Here is an 18,975-nt window from a genome sequence, read left to right as displayed (position 1 = left end):
TTGTAGAGTCATAGAGATGAACAGCATGGAAACAGACTCTTCGGTCCAACCTGTCCATGCTGACCAGATATCCCAACCCAATCTAATTCCACCTGCCAGCACCCGGCCCATATCCCTCCAAACCCTTCCTATTCATATATCCACCCAAATGCCTCTTAAATGTTCCAATTATACCAGCTTCCTCCACTTCCTCTGGCAGCTCATTCCATACATGCACCACCGTCTGTGTGAAAAAGTTGCCCCTGTGTGAAAGAGTTGTCTCTTTTATATCTTTCCCCTCTCACCATAATCCTGTGCCCTCTAGTTCTGGACTCCCTGACCCCAGGGAAAAGACTTTGCCTATTTACCCTATCTGTGCCCCTCAGCCTCAGACGCTCCAGGGAAAACAGCCCCAGCCTGTTCAGCACCTCCCTATAGCTTAAATCCTCCAACCCTGGCAATATCCTTAAATCTTTTCTGAACCCTTTCAAGTTTCACAACATCTTTCTACACTCCCTAGGAGCTTACCATTAAGTGTATAAGTCCTGCTAAGATTTGCTTTCCCAAAATGCAGCATTTTGTCTGAATTAAATTCCATCTGCCACTTCGCATCCATTGGCCCATCTGGTCCAGATCCAGTTGTAATCTGAGATAACCCTCTTCGCTGTCCACTACACCTCTAATTTTGGTGTCATCTGCAAACTTACTAACTATACCTCTTATGCTCGCATCCAAATCATTTATGTAAATGACAAAAAGTAGAGGATCTAGCACCGATCCTTGTGGCACTCCACTGGTCACAGGCCTCCAGTCTGAAAAACAACCCTCCACCACCACCCTCTGTCTTCTATCTTTGAGCCACATTAGTTCAAACCTCTAACGTGAGACTGATCAAACATTTTGGTACAGCTGAGTATTGCTGTCTTTTTATACGTCCAAAGCTTAAGTATTTTTTACTCCAATATTAAACAACTGTTTAGGTTTGGTTCCTGTTTGTCCTGAAAGCTCTTGCATCTATGCTTCCTCTTGCAGTCTGTCTTTAGCCTTTTATTGTTTTAAGGCTTGGGGTTCAAAATCAAATTTTCTGGACAAGCATCTCTTCCCTTTTCGCTGACATGAAGGACTGTGGATTCTCCAATTCTTTGCAATAGACATGTCTAGGGTAGTTATGTGTTAGTTGTCTATTATGTTCTTGAGTTGGTATTCCGTTATATCAGTAAATGGACTCTTGATGAGGTACTACCCAAAACCAATAGCTACCCCTTTGTGTTTCCAATGCCGATTTAATCTCTGGTGTTTTTACACTGTACTCACTTCATGTGTGCTCTGCCTGATGGCAGGTCCTTGGATTGTTGTTGATGCTTCATCCTGAGCTGCTTCCTTGATGGCTTTTGTTATTGGTGGCTGGCTTCCAATGTCTGACAGGATGAGGAGACAGGTCACTTGCTCCGCTTAAGGTGGACAGGGAATTGAAAATATGCTATTGGTGTTATTCTGTAGCACGTGAAAAGCATCTCGCTAACCGCTCCCAACATTAGCACGTTTGAGCAAAGCTACTTCTAATGGTGTCTCGTGTTCCAGCCAGGAAAAAGAAGTGTGATTTGGCTTGTTTAGCATTCTTTTGTGTTGCTTATGATTCCATCCAGATTTAGAAAAATGATGTATGATTTGTTCCCTGAAAGGTATGGACCTCTCTGCTAATCAAGATGAAGAAAGTGACCAGGAAACTTTTCAGTTAGAAATCAATAAAGAAACCAAGAAGTGTGCTTTCCGAACCTGCACTGGGAAATACTGGACTTTGACTGCCAATGGAGGGGTACAGTCCACTGCTTCCACAAAGTAAGTGTTCTGATCCTAGTTGATAGTAACACTGGCTAAGGACAGGTGTGAAGCCTGGCTTGCTGGGCCAGAAGTATATTTTTTGCATTTGGTTGGTTATTCACTGGCATTGTGAATACATTCAATGTTAGATAAATAACCTAGGCCTGTTAAGGAGAAGAAAAAAATGGCAAAAATATAATACAATTTGGAGGGATCATAACATAAACAGCAAAATGATTCCACTTTTCCTCCCAGCAATATCCTTTACAGTTAATCAACCCAGTTAAAATCATTCATATTTAACTTTAAGACATAATTGACTCCTTTCAATTCTAATGGCCTTGTTGTGACAGTTTGAGAACATCTATGCAAGCACTCATTGCTTGGAGACTTCATAAACTAACATCCCCTCCTGATATAACATTTCTGAACTGAGCCAGGTTGCTTCTGAGTTGAGCTCAAACTGCATATGGTCTCTGATCTGTTTTTCTGTATGTAATAAAAGTTCAACTTAGTAAGCGTTTCATCAGGTAAATTCTTGGTTATCTGACCAGGATATTTCATGCAGAATCGGAGAATTCTTTCAATGTGGAAGCAGGCCATTCGGCCAGTCAAATCCACACTGACCCTCCAAAGAGCATTTCACCATCCCCATCCAACCCATTTTCTAACCATATCCCTGTACACTCTGGGCAAGTTAGCATGGCTAATCCACGTAACCTCCACATCTTTGGACAGTGGGCGGAAAGCAGAGCAGCCAGAGGAAACCCAGGCAGGTACAAGGCGAATGTGCAAACCCCCACAGTTGCCAGAAAGTGAAATTGAACCTGGCATTGAGGCAGTGAGATGATCACTGAGCCACCATGCCACTCTCAGATTTAACTTAAATCACAGGCTTCCTTGAAAATTGTCTTTATTTCATTATTCCAAATGACTTTCTAACCTCTCTTCAAAAGCAAGTTACCTCCACGTAACTGAAACCAAAAACTTGTTTGCCTTTATTTTAAAATACAAATTTTAACAATAATGTTCTGTACATCTTTTATCACTCATCCTCCAAAGAAAACAATAAGTATCCTGAAGAGGCTTTTTTCATTTTTGTTTCCTATCAGCATTTCTTCTTATCACTATTTCTACTTTACATTGCCAGTAAAAAAAAAATACAGCAAACATTTTATTAACTGGCACCTATGAAACCAGGAGTGTTCTGGTTGATCAAGAGGTCCACGTAATATAAAAATACACACTAATAGCTATGTAATGTAGGGAGTATGCACATCACTGTTATACTTTATTTATAAGCATAAATCACTTTTTTAAAAAAAAAATAGTAATGCAACTTTGCCTTAAATAAAACTTAATGTGAGAGAGCCTTCACACTCTCACCCTTAACTGAATACTTGGACATTGTGGAGATCACCATAACACAATAAACATTCCTGATGAAGGGCTTTTGCCCGAAATGTCAATTTTCCTGCTTCTCTGATGCTGCCTGACCTGCTGTCGTTTTCCAGTACCACACTCATAATGCAATAAATGTCTGGTATTAATTTTTGCTGGTTTAGTGTGCTGCGATAAGGTGCCAGTTAAAACAAAGTTTGCTGTATTTACATTAAACATGATTTTCATAACCATAGTCCACAATACTTTGCTGCTTCATATGGGCTCTTGATAACAGGTCTGCTATAATATTAGCCTTTTCTTTCTACATGAATGATTTTAAATTGTGTGGTGTAGCATTAAACTCCACTAAAACAACTGTAGCTCTTTGTCAGAATCTGTGAAATAATCATCAAAGGGATAAAACCCATGGATGTAACAATCCCTGTTGGATTTATAAATTTCAAACCTGTATGGAACATCAGAAGGCTGTGTTTCTCCCTCTACTGTCAAATATTCCTGACAAGCTTTTTGGCTTTGAGGAGAGTAACTGACTTGCTGCTTAATCCCCTGCAACAACACTGACATCATTGTCACCTACTGCTAATTTAAATGGTTTCTTATAATGTAATGCTGCTACAACAAGTGCAATTATCAACATAACTTTCAAATTGCCAAAATCACATTCTTCTGTCCATTTGAATTTCTTGCCTTTAAGTTCACCGGGGAACAGTGCCAAAATTCAAAATAAACCTCCAATAAAATCTATTCATGTCAATATATCTCAGAATCTTATCATTTGCCTTGGACACAGACAAATCCAACATTGCCCTTATTTTTGCTTCTCTTGGTACTACTTGGCCTTGTTACAAAGTGCAGCCTAAATGAGTCATTTTTAGTGGTGATTTCACTTTTTTGCCATATTTATGGCCAAATTATGTTTCTTGTAATCAATCAAGCAGCTCCTTCAAATGGTGCAAAACATTGTTCTTCCGAGGTTTCATTGAATATCACCAACTCTTGATGCAGCCAACACAATTGCACAATTCCTAATTATCTTGTTAATTGTCAGCGGTCAGCGTTTGAAATCTTGATTTTCAATTTTTAAAAATGTTCTGATTATATTTCAATCTCTTTTTTTCATCTCTCAGTATACTTCTGTTCATTATTTCATTAACAGAACATATCTGACATTTTTCTGTTCTCTGGAGAATTCACTACGTAACTCACATTATAAGTTTTATTGAATGTAATTTTTACTGATTTTTTTTTTTACCCGAGACCGGTAACAGCAACAAAGTCCCTTTTTTTAAAATCTGGTCTAGATTTCATTGTTGAGCACTTTTCAAATGTCCTTTTGCCACCTTACAAGCTTTGTTGATATGTGGGACAGAAATGTAGTTTGAGCTTTGGTTTACAATTTTCCCTTTTAATTTGTAGGGTTCTCTTATCATGCCGATATCAATTCTAAAGAACAGGACTGATTCATGTAGAACAGTAACGAGGGAACTTCCTTTTTAAAAAAAAAAGCAGAGTATTTAGAAACGCCTCATATGATCAAGTAGACCATGAAGGGAACATTCTGCCTTTTTAAAAAAAAAGTAGAATTCTTTGAGGAAGTAACAAGCAGGATAGATAAAGGGGAAGCAGTGGATGTAATGTATATGGGCTTTCCAGAGGTGTTTGACACATTGGACTGCTTAATAAGAAAAATGCCCATAGAACAGAGGTGATTCGGAGTCCTTATCCATGAATCACAAAATGCTAGAATCCAACTTCAGTGGGTAATTCGGGAGACAATTGGAATGTTGGCTTTATTTCAAAGGAAATGGAGTATGAAAGTGGGGAAGTTCTGTTAAAATTATAGAAGGCGCTAGTTAGATCACAGCTGGAGTTAAGTGAACAAACTTCATCACCTTTCATAAGGAAGAATATTTGGCTTTGGAGGCATTCCAAAGAAGGTTCATAAGTCTATTACCAAGTATGGGGTACTGTCCAATGATGAGGTTTAGGAGTCGAGGCCTGTAATTGTTGGAATACAGAAGACTGAGAGGTGATCTTATTGAAACCTATTGGATTCTTGGGGAACTTGACAGAGTAGATGCAGAAAGTTCATTTTCCTTGTGGGAGAGTCTAGGGCCAGAGGGCATAATATCAAAATAAGGAGGCGCACGGAGGAATTTTTTTGATGGCAGTAAATCTGTGGAATTATTTACCACAGAGCTGTTGAGGTTAGGTCATTAAGTCTATTCAAGGTTGAGATAGACAGATTATGAATCAGCAAGGGAATTGAAGGTTATGGGAAAAACAAAGATGGGTGTTCAGAATTATCAGATCTGACATAACCTCATTGAATGGCATAATAACTCAATAGACTAAGTGGCCTGCCTTCTGCTTTGAAGTCTTATGGTCTTTATCCCAAAATAAACTTTAAATCATTGTCGTCAAAGTTTGATGTCATCTTTCCAATGCAACGTGAAATGATGGATGATAAAGTGAAAACGTAAATAGTTTCATTCTTTGGGAACTCTGTTTTCTTTCTTTAAAAAAACTTGGATTAACCTTTTCCAATATTGTGTTTTTTCTGTTATGGTTTTCCCTAAGTTTTCCACTTCAGGAAATCTTGTCAAAAGATTGTTAATTGATAAAATATACTGATCCCCGCTTTTTAATTTTAGGTAGGAGTTCTACATGGATTTTTATGCCCCTGCTGAATGATTCTTTGAATGCTGTCATTGAAATCAAAAGTGCAGGTTTTATTGTTTGGGGTTTCTAGATCACCCGACATACATTATTTTTGACCAATTTCACTACACATTTTGTGTAGGTCTGGACAATAAAAATGCTGTAATATTTTGACCTGTGTTTCCTATTACCTAGTTGTCCTGCCATTGGAATTTCATGAGCCACTCAAATTGTGTTGCAATACTCTGATGGAGTTTGCACCTGATGGCCTGTTGCCCATTCCTCACTGCCTGTTGTCTGAAATGGTCCCCATATCTTCATTAACGCTGTCTGTAATTGGTTCTGATTTTAATTTGAGTAGACTGGTATAATTCTCCCAGTTCAGGATCCATCTATTGTATTTGTAATGTAGACAATGGAATAAACATGTCAAACTCATTTACTTCACCTTCATCCTTTTAGATTCAAATTTTCAAAAGCTGTAAGAACAAAATTTCCAAGTCATCACCTCTTTTTCATTGGACACATTCTCTTCCTGTCTCATTGTGTGCCTGAAACCTAGTCTCAGGTTTCTTCCTGCAGTATCTCTCTCTTTCATTTATACTGTTTGCTCTGCCAGCTTTGGTGAGGTCAGTGTTTTGAAACCAGTCAAGATAAAATAAATTCCTTCTATAGTGATTACTGTACTACTCCCAACTACAATTTCTCCATTTACAAAGTCACTCATTAATCCAACTCTAAAATGATTTTGGAACCTCTGTGCATACCTTCAATTAATATCTCCTTCATCAGTCCCCCAGAAGTCTGACTAACTGTATCATCAGCCAAAATCAGTGACTGACTTGCCCCAGTGTGTCTCAATATTTGTATTGGTTTACCTTGATTGGAAGCATACAGAAATACCTGTTCCATTTTGAAATTAAAATATTAAAGCTTCCAATCGTCTGATTCTCTTCAATGATCATGGAAGTATTTTCTTACATTCTACCTTTTTATTAAATGTCTGTGTGGAGTTTGCACAATTCTTCCTGTGTCTGCATGTGCTTCCTCTGGGTGCTCCGGTTTCTTTTCAGACTCCAAAGATGTGCAGGCTAGGTGGATTAGCCATGGTAAATGTGGGCTTACAAGGATGGGATGGGATTGTCTTTTAGAGGGCTGTTGCAGACTCAGTGGGCCAAGTGGCCTTTATCTGCGCCTTAGGGATTCAATGATGCATCATTGCTCCCTCCCTAGTAGGTTCTAAAGTAACATATTCCACTTGTGTTACTGTTTCAATTTTAATAACCATTTCCTTTCCTTGAGGATTCCTTGGGTGTTCCCACTACAGTCAACCTACTATTTAACTTCCAGCAATTGGATTGGTATACCCTATCTTATTACAATGGAGACACATAATTTTCTTATTGCTTTTAGGTTCTAGCCTTTCTCCTTTTCAATTTGACATCTTTGTTTGCTAGGAGAAACTGAGGACTGCAGATGCTGGAAAGTCAGAGTTGAAAAGTGTGGTGCTGGAAAAGCACAGCAGGTCAGGCAGCATCTGAGAAGCAGGAGAGTCAATGATTTGTGCAAAAATCCTGATGAAGGGCTTATGCCCAAAACATGGACTCTCCTGCTTCTCAGATGCTGCCTGACCAGCTGTGCTTTTCCAGGGCCATATCTTTGTTTGCAGCTAAAACCAAAACTGATACTTTTTTCTATCTCCAGATTTTCCTTATCTCTGGAAAATGCAGCATTGTGGGGGCGCGGGTGGGTGTTTGATCAGGGCTAGATTTGCATGAGATGCTCTTTGGAGGGTTGGTGCAGACTCAATGGGCTGAATGACCTTTTACCACACTGTAGGGATTCTGATTCTTTAATTCCCATCTGACCATTTCTCTACATCTACCTTGTCATAGGTATCTGAGAACCATTGCTTCTTGGATTTTTGATAGTTGAATCTCCTCTAAGTAAGTCTTAATGATCACCAAGATACTATTTTGGAATTCTTCCAAAACTGACTTCTGGGATTGAAATCACTAATCCCATACTATTTTATTTTCTTCCAAATTTAACGAATGTTTGATTTGAATTTTTTCATTGTAATTTTTCATTTTAATTTGGAAGCTTCCAGCACAAGCTCAAACATTGAGTATTGCTTTTTTAAAAGCGTAGTCCGCAGATTGACAAGCTACACGTATGCATTCAATGTTGCACTTGTCAAAACACTCTTTGTAACATTCAAGTTCAAACATCTCAGTCCACTTCATCTTTTCAAATAGGTGCCAAATCATTCCGTGTAAATGTAAGCTCTGAACACAGATTTCTAGTTAAATGAAATCCTTCATTGGAATCTGAATCATTTGAGGTACTATCTCCTCTTTCTTTCTTTTAAGCTTTTCTCCCTGTATTATGTTGTCTTAAGTTCTCTTCCCTTTGAAGATATTTTAGTTTTTGTTCCCATTCCATTCCTTTTTTTCATTCATTTTCCAATTCAAGCTTTCTTATCATCTTTCTCTCACAATTCAAGTATTCCCCCCCCCCCCCATTTCTAATAAAATCTTGGTGACACCTTAATTTCAGGTTTCTTATCTCTTAATTCGAAATGCTGGGTGAGTCATCTCCTTTCATTTCTGCTTTCAATTGATCTGCTAAATCTCTGCATTTAGCTTTAGTCCAAGTTTTCAGAAAAATCCACTCTTTTCTACTCCCAGAAAAGTCTTGGCAACGTTCAAAGCCCTTTTGAAGTGTTTCCTGAACAATATACTTTGCAACAAGAATGATAACTAGAATTCGGGAGTTAAGTTGAGATGAGATCAAATTAGACCTGTTTTCCCTACATTTCAGAAGGCTATGGGGTGATCTGTTCAAAGTCCTCAAGGTATTAATAAGAATTTGGTGATTCTAGAGCTAGGGGAATAGACTGTGAATTCGGGCCAGACTATTTAGAGATTTTAGGGATTGCTTCTACACAAAGGGTGATAGATGTATGGAACAAACATCTTCCACAAACGGAAATAGATGCTGGATCATTTTAATCTGTGATGCGATGAAATTTTTGTCAAGCAAATGCATCTAGGGATATGGACCAAAGGCAGGGATATGGAGTTGGTCCACAGATCTGCCGTGACCACATGGAATAGTGGAACAAGCTCAAGAGGCTGAATGGTCTTCTCCTATTCCTATGTTCCCATAACACTCATTTGATGTCCAAGTACCTCCATTTACTAATTTCTTTAAAGATTCACAGTTCCTTCAAAATTCAATGAATTCTATTCCACCAAAAAATCCCCACTTTGATTCCTGATTCCAGCTGAAGGAGAAACAGTTTAGAGCACATGACTTGATCAATCAAAAGACTAATTTTTGCACTGGGTTGCTTACTGATTAGTCATTGAACATATTCTCACATGCCTGTCAGTATTCTTTAACAAAAGAACTAACATCTATTACACAAAATAAAGACCAATTTAGAAAGATCTGAACACCAACAACAAAAAGAAAATCCAGCCTTTCTCCTCACAAGTATTCTTTACAGACAACCAATAGTATTCTCGATTTGGAGATGCTGGTGTTCATACAAAATCACACAACACCAGGTTATAGTCTAAATAAACCAGTTGGACTGTAACCTGGTGTGTGAGATGTACAAAGTTTAAAAATTACACAAAACCAGGTTATAGTCCAGCAGGTTTAATTGGAAGCACTGCTCCTGATGAAGGAGGAACGCTCCAAAAGCTAGTGCTTCCAATTAAACCTGTTGGACAATGGTGTTCTCATGTCTTAACTTGAGATTTCTTTCTTAAGTAACTCTTTCCAGTTTTGTTGGCCTAGAGACTACTTTGCACTTCAATATCTAGCTTGCTGATATGACACTTCTAAACTTAGTTTGATGCAAGAAGCATTATGCTTATCAGTGGCCCCGAGTGAGGTTGTGTTTTCTGTATCTAATTAAATTTCAACACTATAAGCACTTCATTAATGATCTCTCCAGTCATCTGATCGGGGCCTTTAGCCTAAATCACAAGCTTAGGGCTATTGTGGCACAGTTTGTGTCCCAACCCTTGAGCCAGAAGGCCCAGATGTGTCTCCCAAGGTTTGTAACAACATTTCTGTGAACCCTGTTTAATTGGTTGGGAAAATATCTAATCCACAAGCCTCCTTGAGAAAAAAAATAGTTCACTGTTTCAAATGACTTTCTTAGAACTGGAATCAAAAACTTATTTGCCTCTACTTTTAAAGTCAACGTTTCAATTTTTTGTCATGAATGCAAATCTACATTGTTAATAGCCCAAGAGCTACATTTTAGCACAAACCTTGCATGCAGTCACCAGCTGTCATTGTTGAATCACATCTAGCAACATTGAGTTGCTTAATGAAAACCGCAAGCATTTGGTAAATTGGCTTCTATAGCTATAGCAATATGAAAGCTGCCTCTTTGACCTTTTTCTTGCAAGATTAAGATGAACATAAACATAACTCCCAAATATTCGAGCCTGGATAGATTGTTTTGATTTGTCCCAAAAAACACTTTATACACAAATTAATACTTTAAAATTATTTTCAATGTGAGAATGCATCACTTGCCAAGCTTTTGTAGCTCTTCTCTAGTTTTGTGACTTTCTGCATTTTAGTCTGTAGTTGAGACCCTTAAGTGAAGTTAGTTTCTATAATATTGAAAATCTCACAACACCAGGTTATAGTCCAACTGGTTTATTTGGACTATAACCTGGTGTTGATTTTTAACTTTGTACACCCCAGTCCAACACCGGCATCTCCAAATTATAATATTGAAGGAAGAGCATGGAATGACTGAAATCTTCTATAGAGTGATTGTTTAGTATCCCGGTTGATTTTATCAGACAAATCAAATCCCAGAAGGGAATCTGTTGGATAGGTCTTACATTGATTTGTTTTTGCTTTAATGAAGTGGTCTCTTACTGAAATGTAAGCATGGAATACTGCAGACTTTTTTTAACAATAAAACAAGTTTATTAACAATAGCAATTAAGATAGAATAAATGAAACCACTACACAAAGATTTTTAAATACCTTAAAAATACAATCTAATCCCAAAACAGTCTTTCATAAATTGAAAAGGGAGAAAAATGCTTTTGTATAGTACCTAAGATGCACCTCTGGTAGAGCACCTAAAATATAATTTGCACAAACGTCTCACCAGACTACCTGTAGCAAACGGTTCAGTGGATTTAAGTCCCGTGTGACTTAACTTTACCCTGTAACTGATGGTAGCTTCTTCCTAGACCTATTATAATGAACATAGTATTTGGCTTGAGCTAACACATAACTGTTCATTCTCAAACTATGGGAAAAGATTTGCTAACGCACGATAGGCCCACAAAAGCAAAATTGGCCAAACTGTACCAGAACACCCAGAATTCCCGAGCAGCTCACAAGCCAAGTCAGACAGCACACAGACAAGGGATTAGGCTTTAAACTCCCGTGGACATGACATAGCACCACAAATATCTCAAAGCCCTAAGGGTAGTTTCACAACCCAGCAATACCAAAGCCCCACAAACAGCAGGTCAGACAGAGAGGCACCACAGGACAATCGAAGCACCTCACCACCTCAGAGACATTAACACCTACGTGTGAAGAGGAATGGAACTGTTGTTACTGTCAGAATGTTGCATTGTGTGAAGGAACAGGACATCCATCTGATAACTGTTTTCCAATTAGCATCCTGGTAACTAGATTACTCAATTTCCAGATACATTGTAGTTTCCCATTTCTTAATCAGTGTCATTGTGCAGCATTACAATAAAGCTGGTCTTATCCTCAGCTCTCAGAAAAGAAATTCTGATCTACCTGTACAGACTGTCAGCCTAGTCAATTTCTCTTCCAGCAATATGGCTTGCAATAAACTGTTTTGTCAATTTCACTTTGAGCGGTGTTTTGTGATCTCTGACACTAAGGCAACTTACTTCACTATATATCCTTTCTTTCTCTGGAGTACTAGTCTGCACAGCCATCCTATTCCAAGGACTTCACAGGACAATCCAAAACTGAAATAAAATGTCTCCCTCTGTAAACTATCGGTGTTTCCCTTGAGCATTTTAAAAAAACATTCCAGAATTTAACAATCCCCGAGGGTCCTTTATTGACCTCGCTGAATGCAAAACAATCTAAGATAAAACAACAAAAAAATCTGTCTCTCCGAGACAGACCGACACACCCAACCCATTCACCTTAAAGCCTGGCCCCTCAAACTGTTGTAAGGGAAATCACCATGGCTAGAGAAATGCTTACCCATCAGTTATTAATTTTAGGTGTGCGCACAGGTTACTAACTCAAACCAGAAACCCAAACCTTTCCTTATATAAAAAAAAATCCACCACTTATGTCAGAACTCTAATGAATTATGTGCTTCAGTATCTTTTGGAAATGAATAAGACTTTGTGGCTTATAAAGATTTTGTTACTATCTATTAAAGTCTTAAGGGAAATTTTAGAAGTTGAACAATAAAAGGATTAAAGCAAAACTAGCTTAAAACTTGCTAATTATGCCACATTATCATAAAACCAGACCTGAACTGGAATACTTGAAATGGCCAAGGTTTTATCTTGACTATTGACTGCAATATCATGGCTCATTTATGAGTTAAGACCAGTTTTCTCCTCCCTAATGCAGCTGACATCTGTAATCTATTACATACTGTAAGTTGTGGCATCTTAAGATGTCTGATTTGATGTCAAAAATAATGCTATATATGAGTCAACTTTTCTATTGTAATAAATGCTGTTTTCTCATTAATTATTTATCTTGATTTATATTCTCACCCCAGAAATGCAGGTTTTTAATTGCCATGTATAGTAAGTCAGTGCATAGAATCAAGTAAGGGATTGTGGGCTGTATGCACTTTAAGTGGGCCGAATCAAATGTTTCCGACTATCAGCGAGTTGGTGTAGCCACTTTAACAACCTGCAGTTGTGGCAGGAAACACAGCTTGCTCAGACTACTGATGGACCTCCAGCTAAAACGACCAGTTTCCAGTGATTCATCATCAAACCATGGCCAAAATAGGAGTACACTTTTGGTCACGTTGAAATGCAGGAGTGTTTCATGCATGTACCACTATATCCCTTCAGCCAAATTGTGGAGTGGAAAGATTAAAAATAAGATTTCTAGTGAAAATGACAGAGCACGAGAGCACATGATTCATAGTAATATGAGCATGCTTGGTCAATGGAACAAAACTAAAGCCTGTGGTAATTTTCAAATATAAAACTGCGTCATAAAGTTTCTTGCAGAAGATTTTGTACATGTCCATGACCGTGGTTGGATGAAGGTGGAGCAAATTCATTGATCCACCTATTCTGTGGAATAGGTGTCCAGGTGATCTATGTTAAGATTGTAGCTTATTTGTGTTAGATGTGTTCAGATCCCTTATGACCACTGAGTTAGAGATGCCTGTTGTAAGATGATCCCTCATCATGGTGAAAGGTCTAACTGGTAGAGCTGCTGCCAGCATCCTCTTTCCTGGTAAGCATTTGCACGCGCTGCTTGATCTGGTGTGGTAGAACAAAACCAGCTGGCAGTCCGAATGGAAAGAGATTAATGTCTTAAATGAAATATAGTTTTTGCATGATGACCACGAGAATACAGGTTATATTGCTGTAACAGACATTGCTACTTAGACTGAGGGAGACCTTAATGGTAAGTCACTCCCGAGTCCAATGATATCATGTTGGGTGGTACTTAATGCACTTCTCTGCATTAGCCCTTTTAAACCCTTGCACCTTTCTACTACAAATACTTGCCCAAAAAAACCCTACATTGCTGCTATACCTAGGGTAGGGGTTCTAATACCCATAATCCAATCTTGGAATGCATGCATTCAAGGCTTGTGTTCACGCAAGATATGGTAGCATGGCTGAGTGATTGAAGGCTCTGGATTTACATTCCAGTTTCTTTGACAATGGATTGAATCCACCGCTGCCGAATATTCTGGTGGCTTTGATAATGTCATTGGACTCTTAATCCAGAATCCCAGGCCAATATTCTGGGGATCAAATGTAGAATAACGGTGTTCAACCTGGAAAAGTGTGAAGTGATTCATTTTGCAAGGTTGAATTTAAATGTAAAGGCAGGATTCTTGGCAGTGTGGAAGAACAGAGGGGTCTTGGAGTCCATGGCCACAGTTCCCCCAAAGTTGCCACCCAAGTTGATACGGTTGTTGAGAAGGCGTATGGTATAGCAGGGGGATTGAGTTTGAGCTGTGAGGCTGCAGCTCTCTGGAGCCCTGGTTAGACCAAACTTGGAATATTGTGTTCAGTTGCCTTAGGATGTGGAAGCTTTAGAAAGGGTGCAGAGGAGATTATCCAGGATACTGCCTGGACTGGAAGGCATGTCTTGTGAAGTAAAGGTTGTGGGAGCGAAGGCTTTTCTCATTGGAGCAAAGAAGGGTGAGAGGTGACATGATAGAAGTGTACAATATGATGAGAGGCATAGTTAGAGTGGATAGTCAGACTTTTTTCCAGGGCTGAAATGGCTATCGCGAGGCGGCATAATTTTAAGCTGGTTGGAGGAAGGTTTAAGGGAGACATCAGAGGTAGGTTCTTTACACAGAGTGGTGGGTGCATGGAAATGCACTGCCAGCAGTGGCAATAGCATCAGATACATTAGGGATGTTTAAGTGACTCTTGGAGAGGCATATGGATGATAGTAAAATGAGGTATGTAGGTTAGTTTGATCTTTAGAGTAGGATAAAAGGTTGGCACGACATCAAGGGCCGAAGGGTCTGTGCTGTGCTATACTGTCCTATGTTCTACTACAGGAGAAACTTAGCAGGTCTGGCAGTATCTGTGGAGAAAGAAACATTAAAGTTTCAAGTAGAGTGTGGTGCTGGAAAACCACAGCAGGTCAGGCAGCATCAGAGGAGCAGGAGAATCGCCGTTTCAGGCAAAAGCCCTTCATCAATAAATTTCAAGTCTGCTTTGACTTCTCCAGAATTTAAAGGTGACAGAAATCTTCTTATATTCCTTTATGGAAGTTGAGGACAGCAAGTGGTGTAGAGACCCAGTACAAAAGGCGAGCTGTTAGTGGTGAAAAAAGATGTAAAATGGGTATACGTATCGTTCCTCTCCAACCCTGTGCTATAGTAAATTGCGCAATGGAAAACCACTATAGAAAATCATTATACCCATTCACTAGAAAGTTTGCGTTATCCAAACAGAATCCACAATCTGTCAATTGCGTTATAACCCATTCATATTAACGAAACGTGGGTTATACCAGAACGACTTTTAAATTAAAGTGTGAAAATGGGAGAATAAGTCCTTCGTACTTAAGAGCAAGGTAAACCGGAAAAGGCTGGGTGTTAGAAGGGTCCTTTTTAAATGCAGATACTATAGGTGCAAAAACAAGGACCTGATCACATCTCCTCTCTCCCTGCTTCCAGTAAGGATTGTTCCATTCTCCCAGTTGCAGTTTCCTTCGCATCGGTTCTGATGTCACCTTCGGTAAGGCTGCCCCCAGTCACATCTATCAGGTTCTCTTTGTCCTTCCTTCCCACCCTGTTCATCTCTACATTAATAAAGATCATCCTCTGCCATTTCCACTACCTCCAACAGGGTGCTGCTACCGTACAAACATTCCCCTGCTCTCCAATATCAGCATTCTGCAGATATCGTTCCCTCTGAAATTCCTAACACTTCCTCACTCCCCATGGCACCTTCCTGGGGACTTGTAGAAGTTTTTAAACAGTTGTCCATTCACCATCGCCCTCCTTGCTGTCTCAAGGCCCCAGACATACCTTCCAGGTGAGGCAGTGTTTTGTTTTATTTTGTTTTGTTCAATCTAGTCTAGTGCATTCACTGCTCACAATGTGGTTTCCTTTACAATAGCGAGCACGGTGGGTGCAGACTGGGTGACAGTGTAAGTGTCCTCCGAAACAGTCTGTAGGAATTATCTTGACCTAGTTGCTTGCCACTTCAATAAACCATCTTGCTCTCATGCTAACCTTTCTGCCTTGGTCTTGTTGCAATGTTCAAATGCAGCAAAATACAATTTTAAGGAGCAACACCTCATTTTCTGCTAAGGCACTTGGCAGTCTCATGGTCTCAATATTAAATTTCATACCTTCAGAACAGATCACATTTTCTGATTTACATTTTCTTATTTTCTAACCCCCACCTCAAACAGCTTTGTCCTGTTTGTCTGTTTACTTTGCTGTTAGGGAGAGAATAGAGGGCTTTGAGGGGCAGGTCATTCCTCTGAAACCTTATTGAATTCTTTGAGAATGTGACAAAATATGTTGATGAAGGTAGAGCAATGGATGTAGTGTGTATGGATTTTAACAAGGCGTTTCATAAGGTTCCCCATGGTAGGCTCATTCAGCAGGTAAGGAGGCATGGGATACAGGGAGGTGTGGCTGTCTGGATACAGAATTGGCTAGCCCACAGAAGACAGGGTGGTAGGAGATGGAAAGTATTCAGCCTGGAGCTTGATGACCAGTAGTGTTCTGCAGGGAGCTGTTCTGGGACCTATGCTGTTGGTGATTTTTGAAAGTTACATGGATGAGGAAGTAGGTAAGTAGGTTTGCCGATGACAAAGTTTGGAGTTGTAGATAGTGTGGAGTGCTGTTGTACGTTGCAATGTGACGTTGACGAGATGCAGAACTGGGCTGATTAGTAGGTGGTGTTCAACCTGGAAAAGCGTGGAGTGATTCACTTTGGAAGGGTTAAAGGCAGGATTCTTGGCTGTCTGGAAGAACAGAGGGATCTTGGGGTCCATTTCCGTAGTTGCTAACCAAGTTGATAGCTTTGTGAAGGTGTGTGGTGTGTTGGCTTTCATAAGCCCAGAGGAATGATTGAGTTTAAGAGCTGCAAAACTATGTTGCAGTTCTATAAAGCCCTGGTTAGACCACACTTGGAATATTGCGTTCAGTTCTGCGTTCGCCTCATTACAGGAAAGACGTGGAAGCTTTAGAGAGGGTGCAGAGGAGATTTACCAGGATGGACTGGAGGGCATGTCTTGTGAAGTAAAGATTGAGGGAGCTAAGACTTTTCTCATTGGAGCAGAAAGGATGAGAGGTGACTTGATGGAGGTATACAAGATGAGAGGCATAGATATTGGATAGCTGGAGACTTTTTCCCCGGGCAGAAATGGCTATCACAAGGGGACATAATTTTAAGGTGATTGGAGGAAGGTTTAGAGGAGATGTCAGAGATAGGCTTAGTGGTGGGGGCCTGGAATGCACTGCCAGTAGTGGTGGTAGAGTCAGATACATTAGGGACATTTAAGCGACTCTTGGAAGTTAGTACAATGAAGGATATGCAAGTTAGTCTGATCTTAATAGGACAAAAGGCTGATGCAACATCAAGGATGAAAGGGCTGTACTGTTCTGTGTTCTAATAGTTCCTTTCATTTGTGTTTTATCTTTCTCTCTTCACTACTATTAACAAACCCCTTTGACTGTTGCAATGGGTCTCTCACCATCTGTCTCCCTTCTTCACCACCTCTATCAAAAATATTTAAAAAAGATTTTCTGACATACCAGAGACAAAATATTCTGTTTCTCTCTTCACAGATGCTACCAGTTTCTCCAGCATTCTGTTTGTTTGAGATTTCCAGCATCTGCAGGATTTTGCTAATACTCTGAACTCATTGGCTCAAATAGCACATGGTGAAATTTGAACTCCATAAAAACTTGGGTGACGTAGCCACTGTCAATTGTTGTAACAACCCATCTGGATCACTAATGTCCTTTTTAGGGAATGAAATCTGCCATCATTGCCACACATAGTCCAGACCAGGTAACAGACCCACAACAGTGTGGTTGACAGATTGTCCTTTGGATCATTAGGTATGAACAGTAAATGTTGATGCAGCCAGCAACACGGGCCATCAATGAATTTAAAACACAATAGAATAAATGGAATGTAGACTGAGAAAATAGTTCAGAGGGAACTGTGAATGTTTACCATATCAAATCATAGTTAAAAATCACACACCAGGTTGTAGTGCAGCAGGTTTTTGTTTTGGAGCAGGTAGTGAAGGAGCAGTGTTTTGAAAGCTGGTGCTTCCAAGTAAACATGTTGGACTATAACCTGGCGATTTTTAACTTTGTCCACCCCAGTCCAACACTGGCTCCTCCATGTCATGGCTTGTCAAATAATGGAACTCTAATAGTGCACCAAGTATTGTTCAAAAATGCAGATTTTCCAATCCAATGACCGGAGAAGGTAATTTGTTATGGAGGGAAATGGATCGAACCTGATCCAGAGTGGTATCCTTACCATGATAACATGGCCAAATAGAGTCATAGAGAGGAGTGTCGGAGGCTGAGGGGAGACCTTATAGAGGTTTATAAAATCACGAGGGGGATGGATAGGATAAATAGGCAAAGTCTTTTCCCTGGGTTTGGGGAGTCCAGAACTAGAGGGCATAGTTTTAGGGTGAGAGGGGAAAGATATAAAAGAGACCTCAGGGGCAACTTTTTCACACAGAGGGTGGTGCATGTATGGAATGAGCTGCCAGAGGAAGTGGTGGAGGCTGGTACAATTGCAACAGTTAAAAGGCATCTGGATGGGTATATGAATAGGAAGGGTTTGGAGGGATATGGGCCAAGTACTGGCAGGTGGGACTAGATTGGGTTGACAACCTCTCCCTGTAGCTCAAATCCTCCAAACCTGGAAACATCTGTGTAAATCTTTTGAGTCTTGCCTGCTGTCGTCAGACTTTTGAGTTGACCTCTCAAACATCAATTTTGATGTCTCTCTCTGAATCTTCTCTGCAGCTGTAACACTACAATCTGTACTCTGTACTGCTACCCTGATGCACTTCATGTGATATGATCCATTAGTTTAGCATGCAAAACAACACTTTCCACTGTATCTCAGTATATGTGACAAGAATAAATTGACTTGATTGTTTAGTTTAGAACTTTACTTCAGATAATGATTGTATCTGCCAGTGTGTGAGCAAATATGGAGATGTTGCAGGAATATGGAGAGAATGAACAATTTGGAATCTAATTGCTGAGAAGCACTTTTAGCAGTTCTCTCCAGCCCCTCCCCTCCACGCCTCAAGCCTTGAACATCGTTCCTCAGATTTGCCATCCTCATCGCACTTCAGCACCAGCAGAACACCAGCCTTTCACATTGTCGT

At 39.7% G+C, this 18,975-nt stretch overlaps 1 protein-coding gene across 1 annotated transcript in view; it reads left to right on the top strand.

Annotated features, from left to right (window-relative positions):
* fscn1a (fascin actin-bundling protein 1a) overlaps positions 1–18,975 on the top strand; it is a 45,704-nt gene that overhangs the window by 11,904 nt on the left and 14,825 nt on the right. Inside the window, exon 2 of the mRNA XM_043711264.1 lies at positions 1,662–1,818. Within this exon, the coding sequence (XP_043567199.1) occupies positions 1,662–1,818 (157 nt within the window). The remainder of the gene's footprint in view (positions 1–1,661; positions 1,819–18,975) is intronic.

Source organism: Chiloscyllium plagiosum, chromosome 21 (genome assembly GCF_004010195.1).
Source record: "Chiloscyllium plagiosum isolate BGI_BamShark_2017 chromosome 21, ASM401019v2, whole genome shotgun sequence".
Taxonomy (NCBI): Eukaryota; Metazoa; Chordata; class Chondrichthyes; order Orectolobiformes; family Hemiscylliidae; genus Chiloscyllium; species Chiloscyllium plagiosum.
The sequence above is the reverse complement of the archived record's forward strand: the minus strand, read 5'-3'. Positions and strand labels throughout refer to the sequence as shown.